At 43.5% G+C, this 26,579-nt stretch overlaps 1 protein-coding gene across 2 annotated transcripts in view; it reads left to right on the top strand.

Moving 5' to 3' along the window:
• Positions 1–209: 209 nt before the first annotated feature.
• KCNJ6 (potassium inwardly rectifying channel subfamily J member 6) overlaps positions 210–26,579 on the top strand; it is a 43,658-nt gene continuing 17,288 nt past the window's right edge. The window contains exon 1 of one of the 2 annotated variants that reach the window (XM_033947604.1): positions 210–1,137. In XM_033947604.1, coding sequence (XP_033803495.1) covers positions 210–1,137 — 928 coding nt within the window. Of the gene's footprint in view, positions 1,182–26,579 lie in introns of both variants that reach the window. The other variant, XM_033947605.1, reaches the window with a different exon arrangement.

The raw sequence follows: 26,579 nt of genomic DNA, 5'->3' as shown, positions 1-26,579 counted from the left end.
GGAACAAAAAGAAAGAAAAAACACAGGCAATCTCCCTTCAAAGGATGTCGGTCTTACAATGTGATAATAACGGTGGGGGAGGGGGGTTTACAGACGGCAGCTGCTAAATCTGCATTTACACTGGTTCAAAAAGAAATACTGTGTTTATACAATCCTGTAAACAAACACATACTGTAATTGTAATATTTTTCTTTCGTTTTGTTTCAATAATGTCAGTTCATGTCTTGGAAGAAGATTCAATGGAGCAGGACGTGGAGAGCACAATCACCATTCGGCAGCCAAATTTGCCCAAACAGGCTAGAGAGGATCTACCCAAAAACAGAAGCCATGAACGTAAGAAAAGGAAAATCCAGAGGTACGTTCGGAAAGATGGGAAGTGCAACGTCCATCATGGGAATGTGAGAGAGACCTACCGCTATTTGAGCGATATCTTCACCACGTTAGTTGATCTCAAATGGAGGTTCAACCTTTTCATCTTCGTCATGGTCTACACTGTAACCTGGCTCTTTTTTGGAATGATTTGGTGGCTCATTGCCTATATTCGAGGCGACCTGGACCATATAGGCGACAAGTCATGGAATCCATGTGTTGATAATCTCAACGGGTTTGTCTCTGCTTTTTTATTCTCCATAGAAACAGAAACCACCATTGGATATGGTCACAGAGTCATCACAGACAAGTGTCCTGAGGGCATAATTCTCCTTTTAGTTCAGTCCGTTTTAGGTTCTATAGTAAATGCTTTTATGGTGGGTTGCATGTTTGTGAAAATTTCCCAGCCCAAGAAGAGGGCAGAAACATTGGTCTTTTCTACAAATGCAGTTATTTCTTTGCGGGACGGGAAACTGTGCCTAATGTTCCGAGTTGGGGACCTTAGGAACTCGCACATTGTGGAGGCATCAATACGAGCCAAGTTGATCAAATCCAAACAGACAAAGGAAGGGGAATTTATCCCGCTGAACCAGACAGATATCAATGTAGGCTATGATACAGGTGATGATCGTCTATTTTTGGTGTCACCACTGATTATCTGCCACGAAATTAATCAACAGAGTCCTTTCTGGGAGATTTCCAAAGCACAGATGGCCAAAGAGGAACTGGAGATTGTTGTAATCTTGGAAGGAATGGTGGAGGCAACAGGTACCATTGAACTTTTTCTTCTTTCACTGATGTGTTATCAAAAAGTAAGTTTTAACAATGACAAGATTAAACTCAGAAAAAGGGAAAGAGATCCTTGTTCTGATCATGGGGGAAGGACAGCTATTGTGCAAATTGGATATCTATCTTCAGCAGAAATGCAGTTAATAGTGTTTAAAATATTTATTCCCACTGAAATCAGTTAAATTGGATAGACGTAGAGGAAAAGGGTAAATATTCCCTACAAATTGCACCCTTACTAAGGCACTTTAATGACGTTTTATTTCTCATATCTTTGGACTAAGGTCAGTTTATTGCATTCATTTTGTCTTAATATCTCATACCATTACTGTTATTAGTATGAAGTTAAACTTTGGGGGGGGGTTATTTTAGTGTTACCAGCTGAGGTTAAATTTGGAATGTGTGAAACCATGGCATATTGATGCATATTTAATATGTTTATTGAGAGCTTCTATACCGCTACTAATGACTGGGGAATCAATTCAGAGTGGTTTACATGAGCTTCTGTAAAGGTGTTACAATACATGAGCTTCTGTAGAAGTGATACAATACAGTTACAAAGAGCTTCTGCGAGGTGTTACAATACATGGGCTCTATACTGAAATACACGGAGTTCTGTGGTGGTGTTACAATACAGAGTTATTAATGCCGACAAAGTTATGCCATAAGCAATCATCCTATGTATACACACATATAAGTACACTATATTTACACATCTCCTATGGAAGTTGGCCATTTCTACTAAATATAATCTATTTACGTATATCCCTGAAAAGTTCTAGTTTCCTCTCTCTGACAGCTTCATAATTTCAGTCGAAGTAATCTGAGAAAACGATAGTCTCTATTCCTTTCTTGAATTTTCCGGCGTCCTTTTCTCGTTTTAATTCCTTCGGTAGGGCATTCCACCATGTTGGAGCCATTACCGAGAACATTCTTGCCCTGGTGGGGAACACTGGGAAATGATGGACTAAATTTACTAAAGTATATTCCAGTGTTAGCACGTCTTAACTCTAGGGGTGGACATTTATAGCCAGATTCTATAAACGGCACCTCCATTGTAGGCACTGCTTGGCGCGATTGTCAATCAAACACTAGGTGTCCTATATAGAATCCTACCTAGCGCACCTAGGTATGGCTTAGGTATCCTAGAGATAGTCACCAATATATTATGCCAGGTTTAACTTGGCCCAATTTACTGGCACTTAACTCGGATGCCTAGTGATGCCTAAGTCAACCGCGCCTACTTTTCAGATAGGCATCAGGCACCAGAGGGCGTCTCAACTTAGGCATCGCTAGGTGTCCAACTCTTAATTGTTAATTTAATTTTTTTTTTTATGATTGGCTGAAAACTGGCGCGGTCAATTACCACACCAATTAAGCCAATTAAAGTTCTGCGCGGATTCTGAAGTTAGGCATCACTAGTGGTCCTTGATTAGGGTGCCCAATGAAGAAGTCCTCTACAGAATCAGGCTCCTAGGGCCTGATTCTATAAATGACGCCTAACTCGATAGGTGCCAAGGAAAAGTAGGTGCCAACTATACAAGGTGCATTGGTTGCCCAAACACAGAGTGACTTGTAAAATCTTACTCAGTGTAGGTTCCTACTGTGAGTTGGAAGGCGCCTACCGGCTAGTTAATTTTTCTAAATTGGTTTTTAATGCGATTTCAATTAAGCTGATTAAAAAAAAGTTAGGTGCCTACATTTATGCCAGCGCCTACCACAAGGATGCCTAACAATGCCTACTTAAGCGCCGCTAGGCATGATTCTTTAAACGGCGCGTAGCAGTTGATCTACAACCGCGCTGTTGATTGACTCTTCGGCACAGTTTATAGAATCAGGCCCTTTCTGTGCATACACTGCCACATAGGCACTAAAATGCTTTTATAACATGACCCCTATATGGGGGGAATTCTATATATAAAACAAAAAAAAAAACTGCAGAAAATGTACAAGGTGCAGGAATTTTATTCAAATAAAAATAGTAAAAGTCACTATAACAGTAATAACAATAATAAAAACTGATGTTCAGAGATTAGTTCTTGATATGAGACATACCGGACCCGACACGGTCCACGTTTCAAAAAACACTTCTTCCTCAGGGGTCCAGAATGTTCCATACACCGATACGTATAGATAAAAACGATTAAACAAAGGATCTAGGAGCACAGGCGGTGAAAATGCTGCTCAGAGAAACACTGATCGCGGTTTTTTATCCATACGGTTCTGGAATATTATTACCTTCTCTGATTAGGGCAAACCCCTGCATTCAACTCATCCACAAAGGGCCCCTATGGCAGCGATTGGAATTTGCTGGTTACCAAAGCACGAGTATGACATGTTTAATTATTTATGCACAAAAACATCAGTCAAATTTGCATCTGGAGCAATTTAGAAAATAGAAAGAAATGTACGCCTCATGCTCCAAGGAGTTTTCCAGCTTTATTAATCATTTGATTATAGGCGACCCAGTTGAGGGAGTTAGCCTGACAAGCTACAAAAACAAAGAGGAACGGTACTGAGTGTACCAGCGCTACGGTACCTGCTGTTACCAATTAAGTCAGCGGTAATGGAAGAACAGTTGTAGGTCACATGTGCTTCTATTAAAATATCCCAAGAATTTTAAATCTACTGTAAAATCTTAGTATGAAGAAACTCTCGGATTATGTACTAAAGTGGCTCATTGAAACACAATGAACTGTGTGACCCCTTTCCATCCTTGAAACATACATTTGCATACTATTATGTCTATTAAGAAATAGCCAGGGCAGCTTTCAAAGCTGTCAAAATGGCAAGACAGCCTTGCAGTCCTTTATGACATCACAATCTGCTTCGACTTGCCTGGAATATCAGTTTCTTTTGTAGAGAGAGTTGGCTTCTATTTTCTTCTATGTATTCATAGGCGCTAACCTTCAGTGACATCACAATGTGCCCTAAACTAGAGAATGACACGGAAACAAATTTGTCCCCGTCCCCGCAGGAACTCAATTTCCCTGTTCCATGCCTGCAAGTTTTGTCGCTGTCCCTGCCCCATTCCTGTAAACTCTGCCATAACCACACAAGCCTCGGCCACTTATGATTTTAAAGTGTTTGAGGCTTGCGCAGATGAGGACTGAGCTTAGGCATTGGTGGAATGAGGCATTATGACATCACAATCTGAGCTCTAGAATGTTGCTACTTAGTATTTTAAAGCGTTTGAGGCTTGTGCAGATGAGGACTGAGCTTAGGCATTGGTGGAATGAGGCATTATGACATCACAATCTGAGCTCTAGAATGTTGCTACTTAGGATTTTAAAGTATTTGAGGCTTGTGCAGATGAGGACGGAGCTTAGGCATTGGTGGAATGAGGCATTATGACATCACAATCTGAGCTCTAGAATGTTGCTACTCTTGATTTTAAAGTGTTTGAGGCTTGTGCAGATGAGGATGGAGCTTAGGCATTGGTGGAATGAGGCATTATGACATCACAATCTGAGCGCTAGAATGTTGCTACTTAGGATTTTAAAGTATTTGAGGCTTGTGCAGATGAGGACTGAGTTTAGGCATTGGTGGAATGAGGCATTATGACATCACAATCTGAGCTCTAGAATGTTGCCACTTATGATTTTAAAGGGTTTGAGGCTTGTGCAGATGAGGACGGAGCTTAGGCATTGGTGGAATGAGGCATTATGACATCACAATCTGAGCTCTAGAATGTTGCTACTTAGGATTTTAAAGTATTTGAGGCTTGTGCAGATGAGGACTGAGCTTGGCATTGGTGATATGAGGCATTATGACATCACAATCTGAGCTCTAGAATGTTGCTACTTAGGATTTTAAAGTATTTGAGGGTTGTGCAGATGAGGACTGAGCTTGGCATTGGTGATATGAGGCATTATGACATCACAATCTGAGCTCTAGAATGTTGCCACTTATGATTTTAAAGTATTTGAGGCTTGTGCAGATGAGGATGGAGCTTGCAGGAATGGGACAGGGACAGGAAAAGAACTCGTGGGGACGGGAAAATGAGTTCCCACGGGGAAAAATTTGTTCCCATGTCATTCTCTACTCTGATCTATCTGAACTTTTTGTTTCCCTAAAGGAAAGAAAAGATATGAATGATTCTAAGTGCTGGGGGGAGAGGTGGGGGAGTACGATGGACTTGGAAAGTGAAAGCAGGGGTTACAGAGTGCTCTGCTTTCTGTGGCAGAAATTGGATGAACCAGAGATTGGGAGGACATGCATATACAGACTCCTACAAAGCCAGTTTCTCTGCTCTGCAGAGATCCCCAAACCTGTCTAGGGGAGTTTCCAACCAGTCAGGTTTCCAGGATATTCCCGATGAGCTGCATGAAGCAGATTCATTTCATGCATTTTTTTATCATTGAATATCCTGCAACCTAACTGGCCTGAGGTTCCCTAGAGCTAGGTAGGAAACCAGGTTTACAAAAACATAACTCACTAGATATAAAGAGCACAGTTTTCCCACTAACCTTTGACTACTTGAAAGAGTTTTATAACTTTTTATTGGAGTAAACATTACATAGATGTTACTGTATATTAGTTTTGCAGGCTTCATAGATCCAATTTTTGTGTACCGGAACCCCACCGACCGCCTTACAGACCTCTGAAGCCTCAAAACCAGTGGCAGCGCTCTGAAAGGGCTGCTTCGCGGCTTTCCCCGCCGAGGCCTTCCCTCTGCCGCATCACTGATAGCATCATCAGTGACACAGCAGAGGGAAGGCCTCGGCGGGGAAGGCGATCGGTGGTGTTCCGGTGCGCAAAGGGATAGGAGGGAGGGATCTTAACTAGGGCTTATTTTGGGGTAGGGTTTATATTAGGACTTACCCTGAAAATCATGCTAGTGTAACCAAGGTTTAATTTATAGATATATATATTTTATTTACCTGGATTGATTTTATTTTATTTTGACTGCTGATGTCTGCAACAGGTCTGATGACCTCATGTAGAAGCCAGAAGTGCTGGGGAGAATTCTAAAACTGCCAGACAGAGCAGTTGAGTTGGTTTGTGGCAGAGGCAAGTGTTTGTTATATGTGGCCTCTGATAAGTTGGGTTTTAAAGATTTTGGATATTGGATATTTATTAGATCTTGGAAATTGGATATTGATTGGATATTAGATGTTTATTGATATTTGGATATATATTGATTTTTAATTAAACCTTGGTTTAATAAAAAGTGGGTGGGATTAGTTTTTAGGGAAATTTCAATTATCCTTTGATATATTGGGGTAGCTAGTGATCAAAGTGTTTATTATTTTTTTGAGCCATCAACTAGGGATATAGGGTTTTGCTTCCTTTGGGTTTTATAGTTAGTGAGTAGGTACACCATTTGTTGAAGCTGAATCTCCTGGAAAGAAGAAGCGCTAGTACCCAACGGTCCTGCAGAGAAAAAAAAAAGGAAGAACACCTGAGCCCTGTGAGGAAAAAGAAGTTTACACCTGGACCCTGTGAGAAAAGAAATTATTACAAAGAATAACTGGGGGGAAGGAGGTGGGAGGGGAGGAGTGGGAAGTGGCGGGGTGGAGAGGAGGAGGGGTGGTGGCGCCCCACCTCCACACTTTCCTACGCCACTGATTATATACATCTATATATCTATCTATATAAAATTAGAACAATTTCTAAAAGCCTGTTTGGAAACCATTGACCCTGTGCTGATGGTTCTTTGAGTCTGTGTGGTTGTCGGGACGTACTGTTTTCGCTTTGACTGGAGCTACTCTTTGCTGTTCTCCCCCCTCCCCTCGATGTCGCCACCCTAGGTGAACGCTATGTCCGCCTGATGGTTAAGTTGTGTCCGAGAAGCTTGAACTATACACTTCCCCTTCGTATTCGCGGTTTCGTTGGCCGCGGTTTCGGTTATTCGCGGTTTTCTCGTGTGCAGGCTCTGCTCCCAAATTTACGTCACAGGAAGTCGCTGCTCCCAGCGATGGACAGAGAATCGATCCTCTCAGCGTTGTACAGAGAAAATCGTGGCACTTTCTTTATAGGAAGAGGTAAGGTTAGTCACACTTTTGTGACTTTTTTCGGGCTTTTTTACAGAAAAACTGTGAATAACATGCGTAAAATTATTCGTGGCCATGCTGATCTCCTATCTCCACAAATACGGAGGGGGAAGTGTATTTGGGGGGGGGGGGGAAGCACATCTGCATTCCGTTACCTTTACATTTTATGAGGGTCTTTTGTACTGATGAGAATTTAAATATTTGAGGCTGATCAGAAAGCTATGGTACGTTTGATATTTCCACTGAAAGAAATAAACTGCGTTGCAGAATTGTTATAGACTCTGACAGCAAACAGTGCTTCCTTACCTGCATTGAAGCGCAATTTTTTACTAGATGTCTCATGGGCCCGATGCAAACCTTACATATCATCTGCTTTCCGTGCTCATTTTATTATTTTTCCAGCGCTGCTTGAAATGCAGGCATATTGAAGGACTGGAGTGACTATGAGACATTGAATTCCCAATGCTTTCCACAGGCACATGCATCTGCTCACCTCATGCTCACCTGCCTAAGCCTAACTCCTCCAGGAAAACTGTCTGATCTGGCACCTGACTTCCACTACGGCATCACCAACCTATAGATTCTGGATATCTGAACTGCCCACAGAGGGGAAAGGTGTACAGATCTCATTCTGCTTTTGCAGTGTCCAAATAACGTGTGAGCCACATGACTAGACTTAGGAAAAAAAAAAAAAAAAGCAGATCGCCGAGTGTGGAAGAATAATTAATATGCAACAAATTTGTCTCCATAAATGATTTAACCGCTCGAATCTAAGTATGCTGAGGGTGTCAGGATTACAACGTGCCTGAGGACCTAAGAAGGGATTAATTACAAAGGCGCCTACAGATTGAAATTAAATGGATTATGCATTTGCAAACTTAATTTCCTTTGGAAGACTAAAGCTGATTGTTCTCTTTTTTATTTAATTTTTACTCTCCTCTGATTTAACGCCTTTGGGTATTTCATGAGACTAATATGATCGAGGCAGACAGCGTGCCAGACTTTAAGAATAAATGGGATACCCATGTGGGATCCCTACGAGGGTCAAGATAAGAAAATTGGGTCATTAGGTCATAGACAGGGGGTGGGTAAGCAAAGTGGGCAGACTTGATGGGCTGTAGCTCTTTTCTGCCGTCATCTTCTATGTTTCTATGTTTATATAGAATTAAAAGGGGACAGGTTTAGAACAAATGCCAGAAAGTTCTTTTTCACCCAGAGGGTGGTGGATACATGGAATGTGCTTCCGGAGGCTGTGATAGGCCGGAGCACGTTACAAGGCTTCAAAGAAAGCTCCCTGCCTTCGGGGCTGCTCCTCTCTTCGGCCCGGTGACTTCGGGCAGCGTGGGAGCCCTGCTCTGCCCCCGAATTCCTTCACTCTGGCCTCTTATCCTCCTTCTCTGCTCCCTCACAAACACTTCCCACTCCCAAAAACCTCTTCCCAAACTCTCCCGATACTACATTCCCCAACAACATCTGTCCTGGGCTCAGAATTCCCATGCTAGTATCCTCCAGACCCCATCATTTCAAAAAGCACCGAGGTGCAAACCTCTCCTCCCTAAAACCTGTTCCCCCAGCAAACCTGCCCATCCTTACCTCTGACTCTCTCACCCCAGTCCCTACTCTCTATTGTAATGCCAGGTCCGTCAGAAATAAGACCCAAATAGTAAAAGATTTACTTGAGGATTTTGATCCGGGTTTTTTGTGCATCACTGAATCATGGATCGAAAAAGATGACTTACTCACACAAAATGAACTCTGTCCCCCAGGCTACCACGGTCTTTTCTCTCCTAGATTAAATCGAAAAGGAGGAGGTCTAGCCCTTCTCTACAAATCATTCTTTAATGTTGAGCTCTTAGAAAAGGGTAGTCACCCCTCCCTGGAATTCATGCTAGCCTCAATAAACGACGAACTTCACCCCCACCCATTAGGCATCCTGCTACTTTACCACCCACCCAACCCCTGGAATAAATCCTCTGACTTTGTTCTTGAGACAAAGGCCTATCTAAAATTCCAAAGACTACTGATCATAGGTGACATAAACCTTCACCTAGACGACAACACCAACAATGACTCAATTGAGTTCAAAGACTTCCTCACCTCCTTAGGCTTCACTGCTTCCCCGCCCACCTCTACCCATGAAAAGGGGCACTCCATTGACATCATTAGCTTTCTTGACCTGACTGAGCATAAAACTTCCACAGATACGACCCGTTGGGAACATGTCCCCTGGTCGGATCACCTCCTAGGCTCTTTCTGCCTCCCTGTCTTCATGTCAGCCCTTGATACCCCAACCCATGCTACAAACTCCATCACCTACCGCAAAAAGATCTCAAATGAACTATTTTGGTCCCAGTTTCTCAACAAACTCCCTCCCCTTCCCACTCACACGAACCCTGACTCAATCTGGCACAACTGGGTGACTCTTTCCGAATCCACGTACTGTGCCCTTGCCCCTCTAACCACTAAACCCATCTCCTATTCTCACAAGGCTCCCTGGTACCTCCCTTACCACAGAGAATTAAAACAGAAATGTCGGGCCCTGGAACGGAGATGGAAAAAATCAAAATCCCCCCTAGATAAGCAATCCTGGAGAGAAAACATCAAATCCTACAACTCCGTACTAAAAAAAAGCTAGGAAGAATTACTATGGAGACAAAATCTCCAGGTCAAAAAACCAAAACAGTACACTGTTCCACATCTGGCGGAACCTAACTTCTAAAAATGACTCCGCCCCTCCCCCCCTCCCATCTCCAAATGACCTAGCCAAATTTTTCAACGAGAAGATCACTACCATAAAGAGCTCGTTTCCCTCAGCTATCTCCTACAACTCTCTCCCCCCGAAAGACTCCGACGCTATCCCTGCCGACAGATCATGGACTACATTCGAACTTGTATCCGAGACCCAGATCTCTAAACTTTGCCTCAAACTTAAATCCTGCAAGTGCATCCTAGATCCCTTTCCATCCTACCTTTACGAAAAAATCCCTAAACAGGCCATCTCTTCCCTTACTAACCTCATAAACAAAGTCTTACTATCGGGCCTGTTCTCCACCAAAATGGGACACATTGCCTTATCCCCTCTTCTGAAAAAACCCAATCTTGACCCTTCCTCACCATCGAACTATCGCCCCATAGCAAACATCCCTCTTTTAACAAAACTTCTAGAGACCATAGTCGCCACTCAGCTCTCCTCTTACCTAGAGAGATTCTCCATTCTCCAACACTACCAATACGGATTTAGGCCCAATTTCAGCACCGAGTCCCTCCTAGTTTCCCTAATCTCAAAGGTGCAACAACTACACGCCCAAAACAAATTTGCTGTTCTCCTACAGTTTGATCTCTCCACGGCTTTCGACGTCGTGCATCACGACATACTAATCTACCAACTTTCCGAGATTGGGATAGACTCTTCTGTCCTAAAGTGGTTCTCAAACTTCCTTCGCGATCGTTCCTACATTGTCAACACAAACGGCTCCAAATCCGCTTCATGGACACCATCCTATGGTGTTCCACAGGGCTCTCCCTTATCCCCTATTCTCTTCAACATATATATGACCTCCCTGAAGCTCCTTAAACTATCCCCCCTTGAAACAATTTACACTTATGCAGACGATATCCTCATCCTCCTCGAAACAGATCCAAACCTTACAAACCTTCAAGAGAACATCACATCATGCAAAATGAGACTTCACGCCTGGTCCCTCTCAGTACAGATGAAATTAAATGAATCAAAGACAAAATTACTCTGGCTCAGCCCAAAATTAGCTCACCTGCCCGCCCTCTTCACCCTACCCACAGGCCCTGCTCTACACCTTGAGTTCTCAAGCAAGGTCCTTGGCATCACTATCGACTCCTCCCTTTCCCTCAACGATCACCTGAATTCCCTGGCAAAATCTTGTTTTTTCAGCCTCCACATGCTGAGGAAAGTTAGATCCTATTTTCACCAAAAGCATTTCACCGTCCTTGTACAATCCATCATCCTATCCAAACTCGATTATTGTAACGCCATCTACTTAGGCCTAACGAAAAAAAGTCTTCGCAGACTCCAGCTTATCCAGAACACTGCGGCTAAGCTGATTTTTGCTAAACGCAAATATGACCACATCTCCCCTCTACTTACCAATCTTCAATGGCTCCCAGTACTTTCCAGAATTCATTTCAAATGCTCCTGCCTGGCTTTCAAGATCATTCACGTCATCCTTCCGCCCCTAATCCCTCTATCCTTCCTCGCCCCGACACCAACTACCACCAGATCTGCTCACAGACATAAACTATCCTTCCCCTCTCTACACGGCATCCTCCACACAGGTAAACTGGGTAGATCCCTCCTCTCCAAAATCACCAGCCTCTGGAACGACCTCACTGTCCCGCTGCGGAACCTGGACTCCCTCCAACTATTCCGAAAACAACTGAAAACCTGGCTTTTCTCTAGCATATAATAATCTCTTCTCCTGATTACATCCCCTCTTTTTATGCTTTGTAAACTCTTTCTCTTCTCTCTTCCCATATTTTTTAAACTCTGTAAACCGTGTCGAGCTCCACTTCAGTGGAGAAGATGCGGTATATAAACCTAAGGCTTAGTTTAGTTTAGTTTAGTTTCCTGGAGGATAAAGGAATTGAGGGGTACAGATAGGAGTAGAGGTAGGTTTAGGAATAGTCTGAGACCACTGCTCAGGCAATGGGCCTGATGGGCCGCCGCGGGAGCGGACCTCTGGTCTGCTGGGCGAGATGGACCTCTGGTCTGCCTCAGCGGAGGCAATTTCTTATGTTCTTATGTTCTTATATTATGGACCATTTAAGAGTGGTCTAATTACTGAAGAGCCAAATGTGAACATCCGGATAATGCAGTATCATCTGAAAACTAGCCTGAAATTCAGGGGTTTATAAAGTTACAGTGGAACCTTGGTTTACGAGCATAGTAACATAGTAACATAGTAGATGACGGCAGATAAAGACCCGAATGGTCCATCCAGTCTGCCCAACCTGATTCAATTTAAATTTTTTTTTTTTTTTTTTCTTCTTAGCTATTTCTGGGCGAGAATCCAAAGCTTTACCCGGTACTGTGCTTGGGTTCCAACTGCCGAAATCTCTGTTAAGACTTACTCCAGCCCATCTACACCCTCCCAGCCATTGAAGCCCTCCCCTGCCCATCCTCCTCCAAACGGCCATGCACAGACACAGACCGTACAAGTCTGCCCAGTAACTGGCCTAGTTCAATCTTTAATATTATTTTCTGATTCTAAATCTTCTGTGTTCATCCCACGCTTCTTTGAACTCAGTCACAGTTTTACTCTCCACCACCTCTCTCGGGAGCGCATTCCAGGCATCCACCACCCTCTCCGTAAAGTAGAATTTCCTAACATTGCCCCTGAATCTACCACCCCTCAACCTCAAATTATGTCCTCTGGTTTTACCATTTTCCTTTCTCTGGAAAAGATTTTGTTCTACGTTAATACCCTTTAAGTATTTGAACGTCTGAATCATATCTCCCCTGTCTCTCCTTTCCTCTAGGGTATACATATTCAGGGCTTCCAGTCTCTCCTCATACGTCTTCTGGCGCAAGCCTCCTATCATTTTCGTCGCCCTCCTCTGGACCGCCTCAAGTCTTCTTACGTCTTTCGCCAGATACGGTCTCCAAAACTGAACACAATACTCCAAGTGGGGCCTCACCAATGACCTGTACAGGGGCATCAACACCTTCTTCCTTCTACTGACTACGCCTCTCTTTATACAGCCCAGAATCCTTCTGGCAGCAGCCACTGCCTTGTCACACTGTTTTTTCACCTTTAGATCTTCGGACACTATCACCCCAAGGTCCCTCTCCCCGTCCGTGCATATCAGCTTCTCTCCTCCCAGCATATACGGTTCCTTCCTATTATTAATCCCCAAATGCATTACTCTGCATTTCTTTGCATTGAATTTTAGTTGCCAGGCATTAGACCATTCCTCTAACTTTTGCAGATCCTTTTTCATATTTTCCACTCCCTCTACGGTGTCTACTCTGTTACAAATCTTGGTATCATCTGCATAATTCGTTCCAGAAGCATGCTCGTAAACCAAATTACTCATATATCAAAGCGAGTTTTCCCATAGGAAGGAAAGGAAAGTTGCTTAATTCGTTCCCCCCACCCCCACCCCCAAGGCCAGTGGCGCTGCTCTACCCTCACCCGATAACCAGCATCGCTCCCCCCCCCTCCCCCGCACAAACCGCCAGCCCAAACAGAACCCTTACCCCATCTGGTACCGGCACGCAGAATCACAGGTCTTTGGAACGACCTTACTACCCCGTTGCGGAACCTGGGCTCCCTCCAATTATTCCGCAAGCAACTGAAACCTGCCTTTTCACTAAAATGTAATTCTATCCCCCCTTACTCTTCTCTTCTATATGTAAGTTCATGTAAACCTTTTTTTTCCTTCTCTTCCTATATTTTAAGTTCTTGTAAACTGTGCCGAGCGCCACATCCGTGGAGATGATGCGGTATATAAACTTAAGGTTTAGTTTCGTTTAGGACGTGCCGGTGCATGAAGATCCTTCTTGTTGCCTGGGCCTTGAGCATCTGCGCATGCTCAAGGCCTTCTGGCTGACGCTCTCTCTGCCCAGAAAGCGTGAAGAGAACCTTTCCTGACTTTGCTGATTTCACATTTGTTTACGCTGATGACATCCAAATATCTCCTATTGATCCCTCAGATAATGCCAATATCAGTAGCATTAACAAGAAATTGAAGTACCTAACAACCTGGCTTTGCTGAAAATAAATGATCAATCCTTTGAAATCGAAAACTCTACTCTTTGGAAGACCAACAAATTCTACTCTATTACATCCAATTCTATTACACGACACCCTGGTTTCCCCTGTTTACCGCGACGCAGGTCCTTAGATTTATCTTACACTCCCTCTCTCCCTTCAAAAAAAAATTCCTTCGGTTGTATGAAGTTGTTTCTATAATTCTCACAGGAATTCTGAATGTTGGAGCATTTACCTCGCCGGCTTACGCTAAAAACCTCTAGTTTAGTAAAAGGAGCTCCCTTTTTTTTCCAGAGTTATTTACTTTATAACTATTTTTATTGAAATAATCAAATAACATGTGAAAATTGAAATAGATTAAACTACAGGTTTTGGTGGAACTCAGTGTGTCATATTTATAAAATGGAAAGAACATTAGCTATTCAGAAAGGGAATTTTAATAAATTTCAAGATGTGTGGGGGTCATTAACAAATTGGGAAGATGGTTGAGGTGCTGATCAAGGATAGCATAACCCGGCACCTAGACACACACGACCTGATGAAAGCCAGCCAACATGGATTCAGGAAAGGGAAGTCATGCTTGACGAACCTACTTCAATTTTTTGAGACAGTGAACAGACAAATTGATAATGGAGAACCGGTGGATATTATATATACTTGGATTTTCAGAAAGCGTTCGACAAAGTTCCACATGTAAGACTCCTCAGGAAACTGCAGGGCCATGGAATAGAAGGAGATATACTAAGATGGATAGGCAAATGGCTGGAGAACAGAAGGCAGAGAATGGGCATAAATGGGAAGTTCTCGGACTGGGAAAATGTGACTAGCGGTGTGCCCCAGGGCTCGGTACTTGGGCCCATCTTATTTAATATCTTCATCAATGACCTAGAGGATGGAACATCCAGTGAGATCATCAAGTTTGCAGATGACACAAAGCTATGCCGGGCCATCAAATCGCTGAAGGACAGTGAAGAACTCCAGAGTGACTTGAGCCGATTGGAGAATTGGGCAGATAAATGGCAGATGAAGTTTAATGTAGAAAAATGCAAAGTGATGCACTTAGGCAGAAAAAATAAAGAACACAAGTATAGTATGTCAGGTGCAACTCTGGGAAAATCTGAAAAGGAAAAGGACCTGGGAATATTAATCGATAGGACACTGAAGCCGTCGGTGCAATGTGCGGCGGCAGCGAAGAACGCAAATAGAATGCTAGGCATGATAAAGAAGGGAATCACGAGTAGATCGGAGAAAGTCATAATGCCGCTTTATAGAGCGATGGTCAGACCACACTTGGAATACTGCATCCAGCATTGGTCTCCAAACCTAAAGAAGGATATCATACTGCTAGAGAGGGTGCAGAGACGAGCAACAAAGCTGGTGAAAGGTATGGAGAACCTGGATTACGAGGAAAGACTTAAGAGACTGGGGTTGTTCTCCCTTGAGAAAAGGAGACTACGAGGGGATATGATCGAGACTTTCAAAATACTGAAAGGAATCGACAAGATAGAGCAGAAAAAAACATTATTTACAATGTCCAATGTGGCACGGACAAGAGGACATGGGCTGAAGCTAAGGGGGGACAAGTTCAAGACAAATATCAGGAAGTTCTGCTTCACACAACGAGTGGTGGACACCTGGAATGCTCTCCCAGAAGAGGTAATTGTGGAATCCACCATTCTAGGATTTAAGGGTACCTCTGGAAAAGGAGGTGGAGTGACTTCCATTATCAAAACCCCCGCCACACCAAAACTAATAAACTCCATCAATATTCCCTCCCTAGAAGCTATGGCGTTCACCTTAGGTCACAAACAAAAAACCGCCCTCATACTCCTCTACAGAACCCCCAACTCCCCAGCAGATACCCTAGAAACCCTCCTCGAATTTATCACTGAACTAACCATCTCACACAAACACATGACAATCCTAGGAGATTTCAATTTCCCAGACTACCCCAACACCTCAGGTCAAATTGACAACTTCCTCTCCTCCCTCTCCAACCTAGGATTCCACCAAACTATAACCACCCCCACGCACTCAGCAGGCAACATCTTAGACTTGCTTTTCACCCTCAGAGACCCAACGACAGAGCCCCAGCAAACTTACACCTCCACACCTGTCCCATGGTCAGACCACCACCTCATTGAATTCGAACTCCCACTCGATACTGCCCTAACCCCACGTAAAGATCCCACCCCCCCCCCCCACCCTACGTCAACTCCCTAACTCGGTCAACCCTCAAGATATGGCCGCAGGTATTCGCACCCTAAACGAATCTTGTACCCAACATCCCCTATCAATTGACCTGGCAGCCGCCACATGGCACTCTAACATCCAATCCCTCTATAATAACCTGGTCCAAACAAAAACAACCCAAATAATCACCAACAAAGCACCTGCTCCCTGGTACACTAATGACCTCCGATCCATAAAACGATCCCTGAGGAAAGCAGAAAGGATTTGGGCCAAACATCCGGACAATGAAACCAAAACCCACTGGAAAAACATATCCACCACATACAAAGCTGCCATTCTAGAGGCAAAAAAGACCTACTACTCTCGTCTCCTACAACAAGCCCCTTCTAGATCAAAACAACTGTTCACCCTCACCAACCATCTCTTCACCAACGCCCAAAGGAATAATCAAATCAACCAAACAGAACTCGATAGCGAAACTCTCTCGGACTTCTTCCAGTCCAAAGTACAAAACATTCGAGCTAACCTCGACCTCAACACCAAACCCACTCCCACCCAGCTCCAACCAATCCCATATACCCCCCCTTCCGCCACTCTCTCCCAATTTCATTTAGCTACTCATGCGGAGGTCCTCGAAACCCTGAGAGAACTCAAACCCTCCAACACCATCCTCGACCCCTGCCCGTCCAGCCTCCTGCTATCTGCCGGAGACGCCATGGCAGAATCCATCCTCCCCATCATTAACTCCCCATCTCTAACTACCGGAACTGTCCCCCTCAGCTGGAAATCAGCTATTATCAAGCCCACTCTCAAAAAAACCCTCCCTTGATCCTAATGAACCTGGCAACTATCGCCCAGTCTCCAACCTCTCAATTGTCTCCAAACTCCTTGAACGAATTGTGCTCCACCGCCTACACCCTTTCATTGAAGAACAAGCTGCCCTATCCCCAGCCCAATCCGGCTTCCGTAAGGGCCACAGCACAGAATCAGTACTCCTTGATATCATCGACGACAGCTGGTCAATACTCGACAAAGGCAATGATGCCCTACTAGTCTTACTTGACCTTAGCGCTGCCTTCGACACAGTTGACCACCACCTACTCACATCTAGGCTCCACGACCTCGGTATCAAAGACACAGCCCTCCAATGGATCACCTCCTTCCTTCACCAAAGGACCCAAACTGTCCTACTAGGGACACATAAATCCAACCCTAAGCCTATCAAATATGGCGTTCCTCAAGGCGCCCTTCTATCCCCCCTCCTATTCAACCTCTACATCAAACCCGTCATCGATATAGCCCAAAAATATAAAATCAAAATCCACTCTTATGCAGATGACATCCAGCTGCTCCTCCCCTTAGGCGAAAACCGGCCATCCCAAATTGCTAACCTCGAACTCTGCCTCACTGACATGAAAACTTGGATGTCAAACAACAAGCTTCAACTTAACGCCTCCAAAACCGAACTCCTATGGATCAGAAACAAAAACACCAAATACCTACGACCTACACTAACATGGGATTCCACTCTACTAACGGCAGCAGTTCAAGTTCGCAGCCTGGGAGTCACCCTAGACGGACACCTATCCCTATCTAACCACATATCCCAAGTGGTCTCCACCTCCTTCTACTACCTTCGCCAACTGAAAAGGATCAAACCCTACATCTCCACACCAGACCTCGCCCAACTCCTATAAGCATATGTCCTCTCCAGATTGGACTATTGTAACTCCCTATTTAATGGACTAACCAAAAATAATATCAAACGCCTCCAACGGGTCCAAAATGCAGCCATCCGCCTCCTACACAACCTCAACTACCGCGATTCCATCTCCCCGGCACTCCATGCTGAACACTGGCTCCCGATTAGCCAACGCTGTACTTTCAAAGCCCTGGCAATTGCTCACAAGAGAATCTACTCCACCACCCCCTCCTACATAAAATCCAAGCTTCCCATCTACAACCCCACTCGCACCCTCCGCTCAAAGTCAGAGATACGCCTAAGCACCCCCCCCCCCCCCCCGGAAGATCCCTGCTCACAGAAACTGCCCACAAACGATCCTACAGCCACTTCATTCCACACCTCTGGAACCAACTCCCCCCCTAACTTAGACAACAGAACTCATTAATGACATTCCGTAAATCGGTAAAGACCCTCCTCTTCAACTAAAGATCTCCTCTGTCTTCTCCCCCCCTTAGGCCCCCACCCTCCACTCTCCTATCACCTTCCCGAACTTCCAGTATGACCCCCTCTTACTCTATCCACTAACAAATTGTACCTAAACGCTTATAACTTCCCTTAAACAAAACTACTGTATTTCCCCCTTCTCTCTTTCTGCATTCTCTCCCTGTATTTAATTCTCTCCAAAAACTATAATTCCAATCCCTAAACCTGTTGTACTACTTATATGTCTAGTTACTCCCCACTGTGTATGTTCATTTGTAAACCGTTCTGAGCTATTGGGAGGACGGGATAAAAATCTAAATAAATAAATAAATAAAATCTCCTTATGAGTGGCATGAAGTGACATGGGTAGGGGTAGGCTAGATGCACTTCTCTTTACGAGAAGCTTGGAGCGATATGGGGACCAAAACTATGCCAGGGTACACCTGGCGGGGCCTCCGTGTGTGGGGATCGCTGGACTTGATGGACCTAGGGTCTGTTCCGGAGATGGCGCTTCTTATGTTCTATTGTAATGAATAGGTATCATTTTCCCTGATTTGTACAAATTAAAAGAATAGGGTGGGGGGAGGGGGAACTTTATTATATGGTATACGTGTTATAACATATTGAAAGGATGGGAGGGAAAGGGATAAATTTAATTTAATATGAAGAATTGTAGAATTTCAAGTGATGTTTTTAAGTCAAAATGATGTTACTTTTTGATGCACTTGATGTATGTTATAAAAATGAATAAAGAATTTTTTAAAAAAAAGAAAGAATCAAATAATCAATACAATAGGATAATACAGAAATACAATCAATACAATAAGTAATACTATTTCATACAAATTTATATCATTCTTTCAAATTAAATTTATATCATTCTTTCAAATTAAATTTTCCCCTTAATTCCATCCCCTACCCCCCTACTTTTCCCCCTAAATGAAATCCCTCACCCCCAGATGAAAAGGAGCTCCCTTAATCGGCAAATCCTTTTAATAGCCTCAATAATTGGAAAAAAAAAATTAAGTGAGCGATAAGCACCTATTGCGTGGTGCTTAGTGGCGCCCATCGCCTAAGTGGGTGTTTCTATGGGTAGAGCGTGACTTGGGCACCACTAAGCGTGATTCTCAAACAGCTTAGGCCTTTAAAACTCGCGCCTACAATGCCGGCGCCTAGGTTTTTACATAGTCGCTGCTAAGCCCGATTCTGTAAACGGCGCCTAAGCGTAATAAACATGCAGTTGGTGCTATTTTTCTAGGTGTCGGATGATTTAGGTGCCATTTACAGAAAATAGGCCTTATTGCATATAGTTGAAATCAAGCTGGGTCTGGATCAATCCAAGTTTGATTTGTTTTTATGTAGTTAGACCTATTTTAATTGGTTGGGTTGTTGTTGTTTTTTTTGCATTGAGGGTATTTTATCAGGGTTTACTGGTTAAAACCTGAAATCAGAAATCTTTACCCTTTTAGGCTGAATACTCATGTCCTCCTAGTTCATGATGTAACTTTTCTCTAAGAAGATTTTTGAAGTACTAGCTTGTTTTCAAATCAATTCCCCTGATGCAGCGGTAATTGCAAAACAGGACCTGTCGGGAGTTAAAAGGTGGGAGTTACAAGTTTTTCATTACGCTGAATTGAATCTCTGCACCGTGAAAGCGTGTTCTATCGAGCAGCGGTGATCTTTTCCATATCTGAGGATATTATTGAGATAAGTGCAGGTTTCTTTCCTGCTATAAGCATTTCTATTTGAAGAGACTTTGTCAATATATTTAAACGTTAACTGTACTCTTGCAGAGTTTTTCTACGACCAAGGATGTGCTCTCTATGAAAACTTAGTAATTGTCATAGTAGTTTCCCCGAGTTTGTTCTCAGGGAACACTGCGGTCTTTTCTCCGTATTAGCACCCTGCCTTGATTAGTCTCAGAAAGTGGGTTATATAAAGTGAATACCTTTTGGTGATATACGATTACGTTTGATATTCTGCTTGTGTGATTTTTACTTTTTGTAACATTTTATTAGTCATTGTGGGCAATTTATAGTTTCCATCCTCCCCGAGTCATGAGAGACTCAGAAATTACAGGCTTTACTCACTAGGGGCTCCTTATAAGCAGCGGTAGAACCTTCTACAGCGGACTGGCGAGGTAAATGCTCCAACGCTCATAGGAACTGAATGAGCAGTGGAGCAAAAGGCTCTACCACTGCTTGATAAAAGGAGCCCTATATTTAATGGAAATGTATTAGATAAACACCATTTCCCATAGTCCTCCCCTGATTGCTCGATTATTGCAATATTATTTACTTGGGTTCCTTCAAAAAAAAGCCATTCTAAGACTCAGAGTTATTCAAAATTCGGCAGTTCGACTGATCTTTAGGCTGAAAAAAAATGGGAACACATAAGCCCCTACTATCAAAGACTCCATTGGCTGCCCCTAGAGGCGCGAATCCTGTTTAAGTTCGCTTGTCTATGCTATAAATCAATATTTGGTCTGGCTCCCACTTACCTGGTTTCCCACTTCAATCTGGCAAATTATCTTAGGCCCACACGAAGAATTCATCTGTTCACCTATCCGACAATAAAAACCTGCCACTACAAAAGATTCTTGGACAGACCTCTTGCCTTCCAGGCAAGCAAACGGAACGACTGGCTTAGTAACGTTTTCGCGCACTCTTCATCCTACTCCAATTTTAGAAGACTATTAAAAACAAGTCTGTTCAATCGATTTGTTAACTAAGAATCTACTCAGCACTGCTTATTCAATCCTGTGACCCTATGAACCTTTTAGCTTTCAAATTCTTTATTATGTAAGATTGTATTGCTGACTTTGATTGTAACCTCTTCGCTGGCTGTAAACCGCCTCGAACTTATATGGCTTTGGCGGTATATAAGAATAAAATTATTATTATTATTATTTATATCTTCCACTCAGTTTTTGTGCCTTTTGCTGGGTTGAGCTATACTAAGAGGGGAATTCATCAAGGGGCAGTATTACGTTAGTGCGTGTTAAAGACGACCATTGGAATATAACGGGCTTTAGCGTGCACTAATGTGGTAGCGCCACTTGATAAATTCCCGCTTAATAATACAAATATACATATTTGACTCCACCAAACAATGGTGCCTATGCTGTAAAAACACCCTCAGTGAACCTCTAATTAGCGGAGAAAGGAACACCGACACTTAAAAATTATAGATATCTAAGAACATATTATGCTCCTGTGATCTGGGCTGCCTAAACACGCCAACGTAATCTGCGCAGACAGAACAGATGGTTTCTTGGGGTTGTCAGCACCTATTGTTTCACTTTACTTGCCCCTTGGGAGACGCCACCCTAGGCAGCTGCCTAGTCTACCTGGTAGTTTCGCTAGCTCTGTCTGCTGCAGGAACTTAATTTCATTAGTTAATATACTGTTCTGGCCTCAGCTAAAAGAGACTCGTCCGGATTTAAGGCAGACCTGCTGTTAATGGTCGTCTAACCCTTACGCTGAACAATTGCAAAGTAACTCGCTGGACTTAGACTGAGAGCTAAAAATGGTGAACAAGCAGGGCCCATAGTCATCCCTCACTTCCTACCAGTAGAGTTTATGGAGAATCTATTTAAATGGGAAATGAATGACCAACGAACGACGCCTCTGAGCTGGAGTTCGGCCCTTGTGTGCCACTGATGTTCGTAAATCTTGTCAGATCCCTTTAATCAAATTACAGGATTTTTGCCTTCAATTATCAGAGACTGCACTTGGAGATAAATTTCACTTGCAAGTACCTGTCTTTATAAGAAAGGGGTAGAAATCTAAAATAAGAAGAAAGGAAGACTCTTTGGCCAAACACTGGGTCCAGCACTGATCTGCCCCCCTCCAGCAGTCATTGTATGATGTAAGTACACTCATCCCTCAATATTCGCAGGGGTTAGGGGCAGAGCCGGCCCGCAAATACTGAAAACTCGCGAATAACTTTTGGGCCGGCTCTGACCCCCCCTCCCCCTTCTTAACTTGATTAATAATAGCCAAAGCTGCAGCCAAGTGCACCGGACCTTACCTGGTGGTCTAGCGGTCTTTCAGGGCAGGTGCGATCTTCCTACGCTCCTGCCCCGTGCAGGTCACTCATCCAAAATGGCTGCCGCGAGTTCCCATAGACACTCGAGACCACTGGGGAGGTGGGGGGGCGATGCCGGTTTTAGGAAATCGCGAATAATCGAAATCGCGAGTCCTAAAACCGCGACTCGGGAGAGGGAAGTGTAGCTGTAACCGCCAGGAAATAATTTGCTGGCAGAGGACTGCTATTTGCTCAAGTGCACGGGGTCAGATTTAAAGAAACAAAGCCATCACCAATGCCACTGTAAGGTCCTCTTTATTCCTGTCATCCCTACCTTCATACACTAATGAAACAAACCTTTCATAATCAGCACAGGAAAAGTAAATGAAGTGGGACAGAGCAGAGGTAGAACCTCTACCCTGCTTCTGTTTATTTTAAGGGGCTGAGACCCAAAAAGGCCTGATCTAGACAGGAGCAAGAACAGGGAGAGAAAGCATCCTGAGTCATGTGTGATAGCTGGGACTTGGGGACTTTGATCACCGGCTGCACAGCATCTCCAGCCCTGGTGTACGTACAAAGTTTTGATAACTCTGACTTAGGTGTTCCCCCCCCCCCCCTCCGGCTCTAGGGACAAAGTTCCCCCCACCTTCTGTTCGGTGAATCCTCCAAGTCATTTGCAGACTGCCTCCCATGTGAGATAGCATACAACAATTTTTTCATTCCATCTGCGTGTTTTTCTGTACTCTCTTATTTAAGGCTTCTATCTAACCTCGCTCCAACTCACAATCCAGGCCAGGTTTTCTCACTAGTCCAATACCGCATAATGCTAAGTATATATTGCTTTAAAAAGACATTGTAAGATGAAATAAGAACTTGATAAGTTTGATATGTAAAGATAATTTGGTTTGATGTATATAAAATCCTCTATGGTATCCTTCCCCCCCTTTATCCCTCTTTCTTGGAATTCTTCAAACCCTAATACCACCAGATCCTCCCACAAATTAAAACTATCCTTCCCCTCGCTAAAAGGCATTTCCCACACAAGAAAGCTAGGGACCTCCCTCCACTTCAAAATCACTGAGCTCTGGAACAACCTTACCTCCCCTCTTCGGAACTTGAGCTTTCTCCATGTTTTCCGCAAACATCTGAAAACCTGGCTTTTCTCAAATATGTAAGTCTCCCTCCAACTTAGGAATCAAGGAAACTCTTATATCTTGGCATCCCAAGTCCTCTAAATTTTCTTCACACTTCTATCTCTAACCCTCTGTTGTAGTTCCTATTTCCTCTAATGTAAACCGCACCGAGCTCTACAAATGTGGAGATGATGCGGTATACAAACCTAAGGATTAGATTAGATTATATTAATGATCATTTTTAGTGTATCTAGCCCTATGTTCTCCTAAGCTTGTTCCCTTGAAATTCTTATCAATCCTTGGTAGCTGTCTTAGATCAGATTGGTCCCCATTGCAGTGATGTCATAAGTGACATTTCATTAACTGCAGGAATTTGTCATAGCACAAGAGATAAAAAGGTCATTTGTGATGCTATTCCAGTCATAGATGCTATTCCAGTCATAGACAGTGAATTACAGTGGGCCATCTTACATACGAGACATTATGAAAATGTCTTAGCAGTAAATTGCAATATTTCAAAAGTAAACTCAGCAGTAGAGAACATAGGGAGTACCACTTTCTCTAAGCTTATATTTTCTCTTTCTGAACCTCCCAGGTCTGTGAAATTGCCCCTGCAAATCAGGTTGTAAGGCTATGCTTTAAACTTTTAATTAAAATTGTGACTATGAAATATGGTACACATTATTTCCCATTACGACTTTAAGCAGCATGCGATCAGGATATTACATTTGCCTATTATGACGACAGAATAATCTTTATGATTTTATGAACAAATTTAAACTGGGAATGCTACGCTTTCACTGATTTAGAGATTTTAATAAAAAGTAAAAGTTTGAAGACAGACAGTGGTTGACATGGAAACTGAGCCTGTGAACATACTGGCATTTGCCTTGACAGATCTTAAAATTTAGATGAAGGGAGTGAGACTTTGATGGCTTGGTGCCCCTTAGAGAACCTGGGTTTGACTCCTCAGCAGGGTCAGCCAACCAGTAGGGCAGACTAGACAGTAAAGTCAGCGATCGTCGCTAAACCAGTTTTGACTGCTTTAGCGACGATCGCATTTGCTGACCCGATGCACAAGAAAAAAAGCACACACATACACCCCCCCCTACCCCGTCCATGACAGCCCTCCCCGATGTCTCCCTGATGAACCAGCACTGGGGACCAACCCTCCTCCGTGCCAGCGAAACTCAGCAGGAGGGATGCCCATTCATTCCTGCCTTGCTGACTCCCCACACGTGAGAAAAATCGGCAGGAGGAATACTCCCTCCCTCCTGCCTTGCCACCCTACCAGAAAAAATTGGCAGGAGGGATGTCCACTCCCTCCTGCCAATGGAGGCCTCCCACCCATGCCAGGTACCATCCAACCGAACCATCCCCTCTCCCCCCCCCCAAAAAAAAAGGGCAGGCGGGATGCCCACTTCTTCCTGCCACCAGATGCTCCTCCAAAACTCCCCCCATCCCCTGCAGGAGGGGTCGGTCCAAACTGCCAGTTCATCAGAGATGGTCCTCATCGGCAGGGGGGAGGGGGGCCTTTTTTTTTTTTTTTAATGGGTCTGATATTGCGCATGTGTAACACATGCGCCACAATTGTACCCATTAAAAAAGTGCCAGTAAGACAGGTAAGTGATTGGTCTTGACCAGTTGCTTTTTTTTTTTGTTGTTCATCAATCGCTCGGGTAGTTTGCATGGGGTTTTTAATATTAAATGGCTAATTTGCATGACCGGATCGGAAAATGGGCAATCGAGGAGAAAAACACACAGTGAGCCACTCTGTGCATCGGGTCGGCCAATGTGATGATTGCTAAAGCAGTGATAATCACCGACTTTGGTGCATCTGGCCCTTAATTTTATCTGTACAACAGGTAAACTAAACTAAACCTTAAGTTTGTATATCACATCATCTCCATAAAGATAGAGCTCGGCACTGTGTACAGGTAATTCAATAAATGAGGGAAGGACATAATAAGAAATTAGAGGTTATGAAGAGGATAGCTAGCTTTACATTTTAAATAGATAGCTTTATGTTTTGGAGAAAAGCCAGGTTTTCAGATGCTTTTGGAATAATTGGAATGAGCCTAGGTTCCGCAGCGGGACAGGGAGGTTATTCCACAGCTCAGTGAAATTGAAGAAAAGGGATTTCCTTAATTTACCTGCATACATGACGCCTTTTAACAAGCGGAAAGATAGTTTGAGTATGTGGGCGGATCTGGTAGTGTCAGGTCTCGAAGAATTCCAGGAGAGTGGAATTAGGGGAGAAAGAATGCCATGTAGGATCTTGAAAATTAGGCAGGTACATTTAAAGTGAATCCTAGAAATCACCGGAAGCCAGTGAAGTTTTGACAGAAGCGGGGAAACATGATCGAATTTGCTTTTTGCGAACATTAACCTAGCCGCAGTGTTCTGGATCCGCTGAAGTCTTTGAAGATTTTTCTTGGTTAGACTTAGATAGATGGAATTACAATAGTCCAGTCTGGAAAGAATGATTGATTGTACAAGGACAGCAAAATGTTGTTGGCGGAAGCAGGATCTCACTTTCCTCAGCATGTGAAGACTTAAAAAACATTTTTTTTACCAGAGAGTTGAGATGATCATTAAAGGAAAGTGTAGAGTCAATAATGATGCCCAAAACTTTGCTTGAGAATTCGATCTGCAGGTAATACTTTAAAAGCACACTGGTTACTACTGAAAGTGATTTAAGTGGGCAAGAGAGGCCCCTGCTAGCTTAAATCGTGCTCTATGGGTCGGCCACTGATATTCAGCCATATGTGTGTGTATGTTAGTTAGGTGCCATTGACTCATGCCCAAGTCCTAGCGACTTGATGAACTGCAGATCAATAAAGAAACTGGTTTTATGCTAGTTCAGTAAGGTCCTCCAGTCTCATCCCCATTGTTGTTTTCAATGTGTCCAGCCATCTGGTTGCAGGTCGCCCTCTTCACCTAGTTCCTTTGATCTTCCCAAACATGATGTCCTTTTCCAATGATCTTTCTCGTCTGACAGTATGACCAAAATAAGACGGTCATAACTTCATCATTTGGGCTTCAAGTGAAATAACCGGTTTGATCTCTTCCAGAATCGATTTGTTAGTACTTCTGGCAGTCCACGGCACGCATAAAATCCTTGTGTTTGTATGAAACTGCTGCATATTCACAAGTCCAC

This window comes from Geotrypetes seraphini, chromosome 6, assembly GCF_902459505.1.
Source record: "Geotrypetes seraphini chromosome 6, aGeoSer1.1, whole genome shotgun sequence".
Taxonomy (NCBI): Eukaryota; Metazoa; Chordata; class Amphibia; order Gymnophiona; family Dermophiidae; genus Geotrypetes; species Geotrypetes seraphini.
This window is presented reverse-complemented; position numbering and strand designations above follow the sequence as displayed.